The sequence below is a fragment of the Mustela nivalis genome (genome assembly GCF_964662115.1).
Source record: "Mustela nivalis genome assembly, chromosome: 3".
Lineage (NCBI taxonomy): Eukaryota > Metazoa > Chordata > Mammalia > Carnivora > Mustelidae > Mustela > Mustela nivalis.
Window position 1 is genome coordinate 76,600,388 of NC_139022.1, and position 14,271 is coordinate 76,614,658.

The 14,271-nt window shown below is 37.9% G+C and overlaps 1 protein-coding gene across 1 annotated transcript in view; it reads left to right on the forward strand.

Moving 5' to 3' along the window:
- The window catches only part of HOMER1 (homer scaffold protein 1), a 132,891-nt gene extending 119,324 nt beyond the window's left edge, over positions 1-13,567 (forward strand). The window contains exon 9 of the mRNA XM_082724809.1: positions 10,640-13,567. Coding sequence (XP_082580935.1) covers positions 10,640-10,828 — 189 coding nt within the window. The 3' untranslated portion in view covers positions 10,829-13,567. The remainder of the gene's footprint in view (positions 1-10,639) is intronic.
- Positions 13,568-14,271: the final 704 nt, after the last annotated feature.

The window sequence follows — 14,271 nt, forward strand, 5'->3', positions numbered from 1 at the left end:
ATTTATTTAAAACTTCATTAATTTTTCCAGAGATTGGAGATACTTGATTTCTATACACATTTTGATCTACTCGAGGCTTTCTATTCCAGCCCGCTAGTCACTCTATTAATGCCTCTGTACCACACTGCACCAACAGTAAAGCCTTCAGTTCCTGGTAGGACCAGGAACTCCTCCCAAAGTTCCTTTTTCTTTTTTCTTTTTTTTTTTTTTTTCAGTATTCTTACATATTTGTTTTATCATATGAAATTCAGTGTTTGGTACCAATCTTTGTGTCAACTGAAAATACAGCTCCATAAAAAAATTTTATTGGGATTGCTTAAAATTTATAATATGACTTCAAGGAAGCAATATCTACTGAAATTTCTGTCTTATTCAAGAATAAGGGATGTCTTCCCATTTGTTCACATCCACTTTTTTGTTTCTCAGGAGTGTTTCAAGGTGTTCAACATGCTATTTTGCATGTTTCTTATTTATTAATATTATATCTTCCTTTTTTTCTATTTCAGATGGGATTTTCTCTACTGTTATATCTTTTAATTGATTATTGTTTGTATATTTGAAAGCTGTTGAATTCTGTATGCTATTTTTACGTCCAGCTACCTGACTAAATTATTTTATTATTTGAGCTAGTTTTGTCATTTATTCCATTGATTCTCAAGATTTTTTAGGTATTATAACACATAACTGCCCACAGAGGTAATTTTACTTTTATTCACCCAATTATTAAGCCTCTTGATTTTTCTTGTCCAATTACACCTGTGAAAAACACCACTACAGTGTTAAATAAGAGTGGAGATGATGGGCTTATCTTGTCCCTCATCTTAGTGAAAATACCTCTAGTATTTTTCCATTAAGTAAAATGCTGGCTGTAACACTAAAATACATTTTATCATGTTAGGAGAGTGTCCTTCGTTCCTATTAGTTCCTATGAGTGTTGAATCTTGTTAATGGTTTTATTGTTCTTGTTTTTTTTAAGTATCTCTGGAGTTAATCATAATTTTCTCTCTAGGTCTATTTAATATAGTTTATTTTATTCGTGGATTTTCTAATACCTAACCACCTTTGCATAACTGGAATAAATACCACTTAGCTATGGTATCTTATTTTCTTAATGTGGTATTAGATTTTTGGTCTTTAGTATTTATCATTTTTACACAATTCTCATTTGTGGTATTGGTCTGTAATTTTCTTCTTCTGGGGAGAACTGTTTTTATAAGATTGAGGCATCAAGCTTATACTTTACATACAGTAATACTTCAGTCGTACTTGATGTGCTATCTTCATTTTCTGTGCTCTGCAATAGCGGATGGCGTATTGAAACTACCTGGGTCTTTGAACACTGACACCATCAGGGCCTGGTGCATTTTTATGGAGTAGTTCCTGGATTATTCTCTATTTCTTCTGCAGACACTGGGCTGTGCAAGCTTCCATCTAGGTTTCACAGAGTCAGCAAGCACTCTCTTATCTTATTTTATATAGTTGTCCATTGTCCTTCTTGTCTAATCAGTGCCACTGTTTTTTTCTGTCCTCTACCTTACGAATTTCTCCCTTTTTTTTTTTAAGATTTTATTTATTTATTTGAGAGACAGAGATCACAAGTAGGCAGAGAGGCAGGCAGAGACAAAGAGGAGGAGCAGGCTCCGCACTGAGCAGAGAGCCTGATCCGGGGCTCGATCCCAGGACCCTGGGATCATGACCTGAACCGAAGGCAGAGGCTTAACCCACTGAGCCACCCAGGAGCCCCATGAATTTCTCCTTTTATTTTTATTATTCCTGCTTCATACTTTGTTTTGGTGTACTTATTCTTTCTCAAGCATTTTAAGAAGAGAATTTAATTCCTTTATTTTCATTCTTTTACTTTTATGTATATGTGTTTAAAGCTATAGATTGTCCTCTGATGATTGCTTTAGGTATGTTTCATAGATTCTGATATTTAGTATGTTTATTATCATTATTTCCTGAAATTCTGTAATTTTCATCTTATTTCCCTTGTACCCATGATACGTTTAAAAGAAGGCACTTGGGGTGTCTGGGTGGTTCAGTGGGTTGAAGCCTCTGCCTTTGGCTTGGGTCATGTTCTCAAGGTCCTGAGACCGAGCCCCGCTTCGGGCTCTCTGCTCAGCAGGGAGCCTGCTTTCCCCTCTCTCTCTGTCTGCTTCTCTGCCTACTTGTGATCTCTGTCTCTGTCAAATAAATAATTAAAATCTTTTTAAAAAGTTAAAAAATAAATAAAAGAAGGCACTTAAGGGGTGCCCGAGTGGCTCAAGTCATGATCTCAGGGTTCTATGATGGAGCCCCGTTGAGCTCTCTGTTCAGTGGGGAGCCTGCTTCCCCCTCCCCCTCTGTCCCTCCTTTCTGCTTGTTCTCTCGGTCTCTCTTAAATAAGTAAAAAATAATAAAAAGTAACAGAAGGTGCTTTAATTTCCTGGTAGAAGGACCTTTTGGGTTTTTTTTGGATTTATTTCTTAAGTTCTAGTTTTACTATCTTGTAACACAAGGGTTTGTATAATTTCTGCTTTACATAATTGACTGCGCTTTTTTGCGTCATCTCATGTATGGTGTTTCTTTGGTGATGTTCCTTATTGAATTTATAATTTTTGCTTTTTGTATTGTTACCCGTCCTGTGTTCCACTCGCTCTCTCCTGGATTGAGAGTGGCACAGTGAGTCTTACATCAGTGTGATTTTATCTATGCCTCTTTACAGCTCCTGTAATTCCTACTTTATAAGGAGGTTGGTACTTAAATATAATGGTTATATCTTTATTGTGCATTGCAGCTTTTAGCCTTAAAGTGCCTTCCTTTGCCACCTTTTCTACCAGTATCAAAACCTCTCATTATCTTTTGCCCATCCTGTTATTTTTGCCCTTTCTAAATGAAGTGCTCAGTGGAAGGACCCTTCTATTTTATGATTTTGTTTTCAATTCCTACTCTTACTGCATTGTGATCACATATTTTTTTTAATATATATACTTAATGTAACTTAATACAACCTTTTTTTTACCTCATTTAAAATCAGTTTTTGAATGCTTCTTGTGTGTCATGTAGTAATACTTAGAGACTGCTTTGTGAGCCAAACTGAAATATTTTTTATTTATCAATACAATTTTTTATGCTTTGTTTTACCTTGTCATTGTTTTATGTAATAATTCCTATGTGTTATGTTAATTTGATTATTTTCTTTCTCTATATATGTTCTTTGTCCTTTTTTATATCTTTTGATATTTAAGGTCTTAATTTTGTTTAGTGTTTACCTTTAGACTTTTTAAAAATACATCTACTGGGGTGCCTGGGTGGCTCAGTGGGTTAAAGCCTCTGCCTTCAGCTCAGGTCATGATCCCAGGTTCCTGGGATCAAGCCCCAAACTGTGCTCTCTGCTCAGCAGGGAGCCTGCTTCCACCACCACCACCACCACCCCCTGCCCCCTGCCTGCCTCTCTGCCTACTTGTGATCTCTGTCTGTCAAATAAATAAATAAATAAATGAATTCTTAAAAAAAAATACTCCTACTTACCTGTATACATATTTAAACTTTCACTATCTGGTTTATTAGTTTTTATTTATTTATTTTTTAAATACTTACTTATTTTAGAGCATGAGCGGGAGGGACAGAGAGAGAGGGAGAGAGAATCCCAAGCAGACTGCAAGCCAAGCCCGGAACCCAATGTGGGGCTCGATCTCATGACCCTGAGATCAAGACCTAAGTGGAAATCAAAAGTCGGGAGCTTAACCAACTGTACCACCCTGGCACCCTTGTCTGTTAGTTTTTAATGATAGCTGACTTTGAACTATAACCTATTAAATAATTAGAAGCTTATTCTCCTTTTCTCTTTTCCTTTTTTTCTCCTGCTTTTTAGTTGTATTATTTCTACCTTGTCAGAATAAGTAGCGTTTGGGGTTGGGGGGAGCTCTGGTTTGGCTCAGTTAAGCATCTTACTCTTAGGTTTGGCTCACGTCATGATCACAAGGTCATGGGACCCAGCTCTGCATTGGGCTCTGCTCTCAGCCCGCGGAGTCTGCTTGAGACTCTTTCCCACTCTGCTCCTCCCTCTACTCTAGCTCTCACTCTTATTCTCTCTCTCTCTCATAAATAAATAAATAAATAAATAAAATCTTTTTAAAAAAACTAACATTTTTATATTATTTTTTAGCCATTGTCCACCTTTGTTTTAGTCTTTGATATATATTACATATGGTATATCTAGTACCACCAGTCCTTTCTCTGAAGTTTCTACGGTAATATGGATGAAGCTTTTCCTCTAGTAGATGGTTCCAGAAGAGCTCATGGGTTTAAGTTGCCTTTTTTTTTTTTTAAAGATTTTATTTATTTATTTATCAGAGAGAGAGTGGGAGAGAGAGTGAGTATAGGCAGACAGAGTGGCAGGCAGAGGCAGAGGGAGAAGGAGGCTCCCTGCCGAGCAAGGAGCCTGATGTGGGACTTGATCCCAGGACACTGGGATCATGACCTGAGCCGAAGGCAGCTGCTTAACCAACTGAGCTACCCAGGCGTCCCTAAGTTGCTTTTTAGAAGACTTAGTACTAGGGCACCTGGGTGGCTCAGTCAGTTAAGCAGCTGCCTTCAGCTCAGGTGGTCATCCCAGAGTCCTTGGATCAGGTCCTACATTGGTCTCCTTGTCCATGGGGGGGGGGGGCTTGCTTCTCCCTCTGCATGCTGCTCCTCTTGTGTGCTCACTCTCTCTCAAATAAGCAGATGAAATTTAAAAAAAAAAAGTAATTTTAAAATAAATAAAAGACTTGGGTGACAAGTAGATATAAAGTACTTGGTTCACAATTTTCTTTCATTGAGTTTCTTGGAAATGCTACTACATTTCCCTTGTTTTTATGTTGCCTTTTTTTTTTTTTTTTTTTTTTTAAGATTTAATTTAGAGAGCATGAGCAGGGGAAGGGGCAGAGAGAAAGGGATAGGGAGAGAAGCAGATTCTCTGCTAATCATGGAGCCCAGCACAGGGCTAGGCACCCAGGACCCCAAGATTACAACCTGAAATCATGAGTCAGACACTTAACCACTGGAGCTACCCTGAAGTCCCTTATGTTGCTTTTAAGAGATCTATTCCAGTCTACTTCTCTTGCCTTGGAAGTTTAGGGCTCCTGTGTGTTTGCTGTGAGGATTTTTCCTTTATATATATATACATATATATATATATTTATTTATTTAGATTTTTATTTATTTATTTGACAGAGAGAGAGAGGGAACATAAGCAGGGGGAGCAGCAGGCAGAGGGAAAAGCAGACTCCCCGCTGAGCAGGGAGCCCAATGAGGGACTGAATCCCAAGACCCTGGGATCATGACCTGACCTGAATGCAGACGCTTAGCTGACTGAGCCACCCAGGTGCCACTTTTCCTTTTTTATTTTTATTTTTTTAAGAGTTTATTTATCTACTTGACAAAGATCACAAGCAGGCAGAGAGGCAGGCAGAGAGGGAGAGGGAAGCAGGCTTCCTGCCAAGCAGAGAGACCGATGCGGGGCTCCATCCCAGGACCCCAAGACCACTACCCGAGCCGCAGGCAGAGGCTTATTTAACCCACTGAGCCACCCAGGCGCCCCTTCCTTTATTTTTAATGTCTAAGAGTTCTACTAAGATATTTCTCAGAATTGATTTTTTGGGGGGTCAGTGTTTTTAGGTACTTGGTGGGCCCTTTTAATGCGTAGATTTGGGTCTTCCTTTATTTCCAGGAAGTTTTCTTATGTAAAGGTTTTAAATATTAGCTTTGTCCTTTTGGGGTGTGTTCTTAAGGAGCTCCAGTGATATGTAGTTAGATGGTCTTTTCTTCTCTTCTATTTCAAACACTTTCTCTTTGACCATTTCCACTACATTATCTCACTTGCATTCCCTTGAATATTTAAAAATAATAACTGAGTAAAGCATAATTTAATTTAAATTTAAATTTAAATTAAACTAAGTTTTATGATTCAGTCTCTATTTCTGATATAATTTTGCCTTTTTCTTCTATTTCTCTCAGGATTTAATCATTCCTGTTTTTTTAGTTTTTTGGCTCATTTCTGTTTTTAGTGTTTGGTATCTGAGTCAGGCTCTATTTTGAATGCCTGTTTGAAAATATTTAAAGTTCATTTACTTATTTTTTTAGTACCATGTATACTTGGGGCTTGAACTCATGACCCTGAGATCAAGAGTCATACTCTCTTCTGACTGAGCTAGCCAGGCACCCTATTTGACAGTATTTAATTCAGAATGGAGGCTTCTGTTTTCTTGCGCTTCATAGTTGGGTTTGTTTTTTTTTTTTTTCGGCTGGAGAGGCAGTGCTTTTATTTTCATTCACTGAAGTGTCGAGATTTTCATTTTCTGTTTTCATCTTAGGATAGTTTACGTAGATGAAGATAGCTCACACCTTTGTATTTTGTGGATTGAGTGGCAGTTTTGAGTGGCTTACAGATTCTCAGTTCAAAACCACCCTCTTTTTGGAAGATAATGGGGGAGAGGCTCTGTGTCCTTCCCTGCTTTAATTTTCTCTTGTCTTAGAAGACTTTAAGTTTCCCTGTGTTGCTTCTTCTCCTTTACTGTAGTGTGCCAGCAGGCTTCTTTCTCTTTCTTTGTGCCCATTTCTCCTCTCCAAGATTGCCTCCTGTCTCGTGTGCACAAGTCAGTCCCTTCCTTGTAGTTCCGCTCTGGTCTACCAAAACTTTGTTTATTTGATTATTCAGGATTTCAACACTTCCAGGCTTTAGGGTTATTAGAGTTCAGTCTTAAGCCTTCTGTTTTCCTCTTCCCTCTGTTCTGCTTGCTCCATGACCCCGCCTTGCCCTTTGCAAAGGGTTAGAGAGCTTGGGAAATGTCTTTGCTGGAAATTGAAGTTTGATTTGTTCTGTTTCTTCAAGTTACTTTGAAGTCATGGAATCTGTGTCGTGTTATTCTTATTATTGGTTTTTATAGTTTGGGAGGATGGCTGAGAGAAGTCAGCACACAGAGTCACCGTTATCTTGGTGTCCCAGAAGCGCTTGCTTTCTTGTTGCCAGTCTCCTTGTTCTAGAATGTGTGCTGCATAAAACAAGAACTGCCTTTGTTTATTTTCTGCTCTATCTCTATTGCTAGTACATAGAAGATGCTTAGTAAATAATCATTGACTGTCTCTTCTTCAAAACTCGTGTATGTGTGTCTTGCCCACTTTTCTCTTGAATTACTGATTCTTCTTTTGATGGTTTATATGTTGTGTTACATATGAAGGTTGATGACCTAATAGGGCAATATATCTTGCTTGTAACAGCTTAACGTGGGAATCAGCTGTCAAAGAATTTTTCTGTAACTTTTTTTTTAGATTAAAAATGCAGGATTTATGGGGTGCCTGGGTGGCTCCGTGAGTTAAGTCTCTGCCTTTAGCTCAGGTCATGATCTCAGGGTCTTGGGATCGAGTCCTGCATCGGGCTCTCTGCTCAGCAGGGAGCCTGCTTCTCTCTCTCTCTCTCTCTCTGCCTGCCTCTCTGCCTACTTGTGATTTCTGTCTCACTGTCAAATAAATAAATAAAATCTTTAAAAAAATAAAATAAAAATGCAGGACTTAAGCTGGCGAAAAATGAGCCTGATGTGGTCCCAATGATGATGGTGATAATTGTGTAAATTTGTTCTAATCATGCTAGTGTTGAGGTGCCATATATAACAATACAGAATGTGACCTTCTACCCACTAAGATTTTATACTTGCAGTTAGTGCCTTTTAAAGCACTTGGAAGCAAGTTAGCTCTGGCCTCCATTGCTTTATCAGGACTGAACCAGGTCTCTGGATTCCCCCAGCATGTGCTTACATGTCAGTGAAGAAGCAGCAGCTAGTAGCACAGAAATGGTTGGAAGTAGAAGAATATGTTAAGAGGGAGAAAGAGAGGGGCGCCTGGGTGGCTCAGTGGTTGAGCCGCTGCCTTCGGCTCAGGTCATGATCTCAAGGTCCTGGGATCGAGTCCCGCATCGGGCTCTCTGCTCGGCAGGGAGCCTGCTTCCTCCTCTCTCTCTCTGCCTGCCTCTCTGCCTACTTGTGATTTCTCTCTGTCAAATAAATAAATAAAATCTTTAAAAAAAAAAAAAAAAAAAAAAAGAGGGAGAAAGAGAGGCTTGGAAAACAGGAACATAAGGCAGACTAGTGGGAATTTCCCACCGTCCGGGACACTGGTTGCCTGGTGTTGGCCTGTGTGCACTGACGGGGTTGGCCACTCTTGCTCTAGGATTACATTCTTTGCCTCAGAATAGACCAGCACTGTCAGCACTGTATTGGATCCCTTTTGTTATCTGACTCCTAAAATTCCTCCAATCAGAGAAATGGCTGAGAGTATGACACTCTGTCTAGATAGAACAATGCCATTTTAATAGCTGAGGAAATGTGGTGTTTTGCATGCTTCCATTGAAAATGTTTGCATGTTTCATTGATTGGCAAGGAGAACAAGGAAGCCTTTCACTGTAAGGAAGGCTTCAGAGGGCATACTGGGCGGTGCCTGGTGAAGTGGGTGTTTTCTATTGAATGACATTTGGTCTATTTTTATAGTTGGAAACATTCTACTCTTAAGCTTATTGTTGAAGTGGGCAAGAGAGCCTGCTGTGCAGTCATGAGTGGAATTTTTACATTTGATCTGGGCTCTGTTTTCTCCCTCCTAGTTTGGAGCCTCCATGCATGTGGCTTCTGCATTTATAAGTATTTTATTGGTTTCAAATCCTGCTCACCGTTTACTTATCTTCCCTTTGTGGGTTATTCACAGGGAAGAGATTAGAAACATACCTGGGAAACCTCCAGCCCTCAATGCTTTCATATTAGATTGGGATTTCTTAGAATCTTCATTTATTACTCATTAGAGCTGCTGTGTTCTAGTATTTTCCCAGGTTCTGGTGGCTCCTCCTGGCATTCTAAGAGTAAGAAGCCTTACTCTTAGTTATTTCTGTCAGGGCAAGTGAACATTTATGTTCAGACTCCTAGAAGAGGGTTACTTTCTTAGATGTATTCAAGCCAATTTCCCCATTATTTTCCTCAAAAGTTTAGTTTTTACAGATGTTGTAAAAAATAAATTTTGGAAAAAAGTGCCCATAACAACAGTAGCTCTTTTCTGTTTGAACAGTAATATACAGTCTTTGTCCCCATGCATTCCAGTGTTTGCCGATTTGGTCTGTGCTGCTGAAATTCAAGGTTTTTTCTCATTCAAAAAATTTTTTTAAAAAAGTGATCCACCATCCTTTAAATTTGATAGAATTTTTATAAGGTTTACATTTAAACCATGTATTAACATTTGAAACGTAATATTTTCTGAGGGACACCTGGGTGGCTCAGTTGGTTTGGCCGCTGCCTTCGCTGCTCAAGTCATGATCCCGGGGTCCTGAGATCGAGTTCTGCATCGGGCTCCTTGTCCAGCAGGGAGCCTGCTTCTCTCTCTGCCTCTGGCTGCTACTCTGCCTGCTTGTGTGCTCCCTCTGACAAATAAATAAATAAAATCTTTTAAAAAAAAATCTTTAAAAAAAATATTTTCTGAGGCTGATTCATATTGTATTATTAACACCAGAATGTTGTCATTGTCCCATATAATTGACGTATGTGAGTGAGGTTTCCAGAAAGGATATCCTTTTCCAGAAAGGATATAACTTTCAACTAACTGCTTATCTTAATACCTTGTGTAAAGTGTCATAGTTGGTTTTCTGCTCTTTTTCTCAATTTAAAGTTTTAACCAAAATTAAATCTCTGGGTCATTATATCATTTTATTTTTTAGAATCTCCTACTATATTTGTCATGTTTATTAACACTTCTAGAGCAATACCTTCTAAGTTTTAAGTATGCTAGACTTGATTCTGTTTTTTTAATTAATATTTTTGTCATAAACTCATACTTGCCTTTTGTCATTTTTTTCTATGATTTGCAGTATGTTGGAACTGTCAGCTTTATAATTCTCTCACATGTACGCTTATCATAGATCTTGACTATAGTTTTTAGCCATTGAGCTTCTTCCTCTGACATAAGCACTCAGTTGGATAGTGAGGCAAAACAAAGACTAATTAACACATTCATAGAATCCCAATACTTCCATGTTAGAGAGTTGTTGTCTCACAAGTCTTTCTCCAGAATTCCCATTAAGGAAGAAAACGTATTCTCTTTTTCTCTACCTGCTTTCAGCTGAGAGTGCTACCAGTCTGTTATGCATTAGGGGAAAAAGAGGTGGGCACAGTTGAAATTTTGAAATGGGACGTAGCTAATCCACAAAATGGTTCTCAGGGAGAAGCAGGCTCCCCTGTTGAGCAAGGAGCTGATGCAGGATTTGATCCTAGGATCCTGGGATCATGACCCGGGTTGAAGGCAGACGCTTAACCGACTGAACAACCCAGGCGTCCCTACAAAATGGATCTTTAATCCTCTTCGGTATCTGAAGTGCCCAGAGTGTTGCCTGGCACGAACTAAGCAGTCGGGAAGTATCTGTTGGGTTGGATAGATGGATTCTGGAATGAGCCTGTCAATAAAACCACATGGATTTCTGAGGGCAGAATTCTAAAAATCTCCGTACATTGTGTTAACTTGAGATACAGAAGCTCATCTTCCTGCACGTCAAATTGCATCAGCTACCATGAAATTAGTAATAACAGAAGTTGTATTGTTTTCTAAGTTGTGAACTGACATGTGCATATGTATCACATTTTTGTTTCTAAAGGAAGTAGAGATTCGGAACAAAGACCTGGAGGGACAGCTGTCTGACTTAGAACAACGTCTGGAGAAAAGTCAAAATGAACAAGAAGCTTTTCGCAATAACCTGAAGACACTCTTAGAAATTCTTGATGGAAAAATATTTGAACTAACAGAATTGCGAGATAACTTGGCCAAACTACTAGAATGCAGCTAAGGAAAGTTACATTTCAGTGCCAATTGGTTAAAAAATACACTGTCTCTCTTCATAGGACTGTTTGGGCTCTGCAACAAGATCGCACATAAAATCTGAATATCACTCCTCCTCCAGGAGGATGATCTTTTGAAAATTGGAATTGTATATTTCAGTGTAAATTTTAGAATTCAGCTCGTAGCTAGTTGGGGAAAAAGAGATGAAAAACTTGAACTACAAATTACCTCCATGTATATTATTGGCCATAGTTAACTAGAAAGTTATAAATAGACACTTAATGCAATCTTTTTTTTCTGATATTAGCCAATGGGAGAATTAACAATGTCTGGGTCACATCCCCTTTTTTGTGTTCAACACAGTGAAGGCTATCTGCTTTTTAAATTAATTTATTTATGATATCTAAAGCTGTGTTTTGTGCAGAAACTTAGTGATGAAAGCCCTGTCTTCTGTTGTAATCTGAATAATTTCTCAGGATATTTTTGCACTGCTGAGAAGCAGCGCCATTACCAATTAATTCTTGCCAGGAGTGAGAGAGAGCTGCATCTTTAACTGAAACATACTCACTAGAACTGGGTGTATAGAGTTCTTCCCTTTTTTTATACTGGAAGATATTTCACTCGGTGACCACTCTGGTACACTCTGGTGTTCTTGAATCTTGTCTGCTGTATAGTTTACTTTTCCATATTGATTCCATGTATTTATGAGAAGAAACTGTCTCCCATTTTATTACACATTTTAAAGCCAACTAACGAAGGCAGCTGAGTCCCTCAGAAATTTTTCTTTTTAAATTTCTAATAAATTTGACACACAGTACTGAAATACAGCAGCCCGTCCTCGACGGTCTGGCCTAGCAATGTTAAGTATATTTACAGAATATGCAGTTACATTTATTTATATATTTTGCAAGAAACCTTTTCTGAATGATCAATGCATTTCAATTTACAACTAATAATGGTTATTGGGGAACTGTTTATTATAGATCATTTTAAGGTGTATAGCAATTTTAAAGGGGATCCATTTCCATCAAATAGCCGATCAGAGGACTATTGGGATTGGAGCCGTGTACTGTGTCCAGGTCTTCACATCAGCCACATCTCTAGTCAAACCTCACAAGGCAATATTCTGAACTGTTAACTAGGCGTTTCAAACAGGAATTCAATTCAGTAGGCTCTTCTCAATGAACAAGTTTTAATGTTGTTTTGATGTAATTTTAAAAGACTTTTAGCAAACATGCATTTCTTTCTATATTTCTTTTAAGAAGCTATTTTAAAAGCAAGCCAAGTGCTGTCTAGTCTGCTTACGGAGTTAGGGATTGCATCAGAGTCCATATATCCTCGCTGTACAATGCCTGTGATGTTGAGGGAGGGTTCTTTTTTAAAGTGTATGCTTGAGTCTCTGACTCTATGGTAGAGTCTGCAAATGCACTGACTTTGTTTGTACCCCAAAACGATGGAATTGTTAAGTACAAAATCAAGCTAATGAATCAATTTGTAACCATTTTTTCACTCACAAATAGCAACTCAACACTAGACAATTTTGTTTTATATATGTATGTGTATGTATGTAAATACATACATATTAATTTATACTAGAGTGAAAAATAAATGGTTTCTTTCTAAAGTTAGTTTCTAAAGTGAGTTTTCAGATGTCTCTGAAAAGTTTCTATCAGACACTTAATCATCGTGTATTCTATGTGCTATGACATCATGTAAGTTATCTCCATCTATTTTAGGATATTTTCCTCACCTATTTATTATAGGGAGGGTAAATTTAGGTACACAAGCTCAGAGCTGAGATATTTCTCTGATAAATCAGGTAATAAAATTTATTTGCGTTGATGGAATTTTGAAGTAGATGTGATTTTATCCATCAGTTTCTGAGTAACAAAGAGCACCAGATTTTAATTTAAATAGGGGATTTAACACTAGGGATCAGGGAATTTAGTTATGAGAGTTAAAAATTAAAAAAAAGAAAAAACAGTGCAAGCTGTTGAAATGGTAAGTGAATTATTTTAATGATGTAATAAGATATTTTTAAATTTTGACATAGTCATCATTTAATGGGAAAATAACTCACCAAAATGTCTCCCCTTGAATTGTATTGATAGGTGAGACATGTGTGTAATTCATTATATACATATACCCATATGTATATACAGAAAATTATTTTTAATATTTTCCTACTGATAAGAAGTTTAAAATTGGAAATTTTGTGAGTTTTTTCCTCGTCCAATAGGGCCTAATTTTTTTCTCTTTTTAGTGATTTCACAATTTGAGGGCTGCACCTTTAAATTCCCAGAGTGTCATTAGACGTGTACAGTATATGGGATAAGGTGGACACAAGTGCACATATAAATAAAATCTTAAGACTATTTTAAATACTCATTTACAGTAGGAGAGTATCTAGAAATCATCATTACAAGTCATAATTAGGTTGTGTGTCTACTGCAGTTTTCTCCATTTCTGTATTATATAAATAAAAGTTTGCCTATTAAAATCTGATTTTCCCAGAGACAAGTATTATATAATGTATCTATATTTAGATCCAACTGTGGTAATATATTTATCAGAAAATGATGCTGGGGACTGTCACCTGAACATGTGGACTTGAAGGGACACAGACGAGGAGAGCAGAGATCGATCCCATTGTGTATCAGTTATTCTCTGATAATGATGAATTCTTGTACAAAAAAAATGACTGAAAAAAGGAAAATCAAAAATACAGTTTTTATTTTGAAATACATTCGTTGTTCTCTGGAGAATGTACTTTATCTTTTTTTTCCTTCAGTCTTTTACAGATAACTTCTGAAAAAGCATTTACTACGTGATGGCGGCATTTGCTTACCTCTTACAGGTGCTACTGGATTTCGCATTAGTGTGTTATGTTGTGAAATCCTGACTTTGACATAAAAGGTTTTATAAGTATTTCCCTGCCTGGAAAATTAGTTTTTGTTTCTCCTCTCTCCTTCTCTCTGCCTTTTTTCTCTCTCCTGTCTCTCTCTCTTTCCTCCCTTTCTTTCTGCAGATTAAAAAGTGTGCATGAAGTAGCATCCTTCCTTGTCCCTCTAGAAGAAGCTTCGGCACCGTCAGAATGTAACGTTCTGCTGTCATTGAACTGCTGGAGAGCAGAAAAAAAGCTTGCAGGGTTTTTTGGGTGGGGGGGGTTGTGGTTTTTTTTTTTTAAGTGGAAATAAAAGGGACGCTCAAAATTAAACCACCACCTTTGAAAACTCTTTTTTTTGCCCCGTTCAAATGGACTGTCTTCTGTCACGTGTGTCCTGTAGCCTACCATGGTTTTATTTCGCTGCACACTGTGCAGCTCAGCGGCTCTCTCCCTGTAGACCTGATCCTCTATCCGTTCTGGAACATGAGGCAGGCTGCAGGGAAGATGGGTTGGGTGGCAGTGTTCTGTTGGGATTTTAAAGAAATCCTGTTGTTAATTTGGTG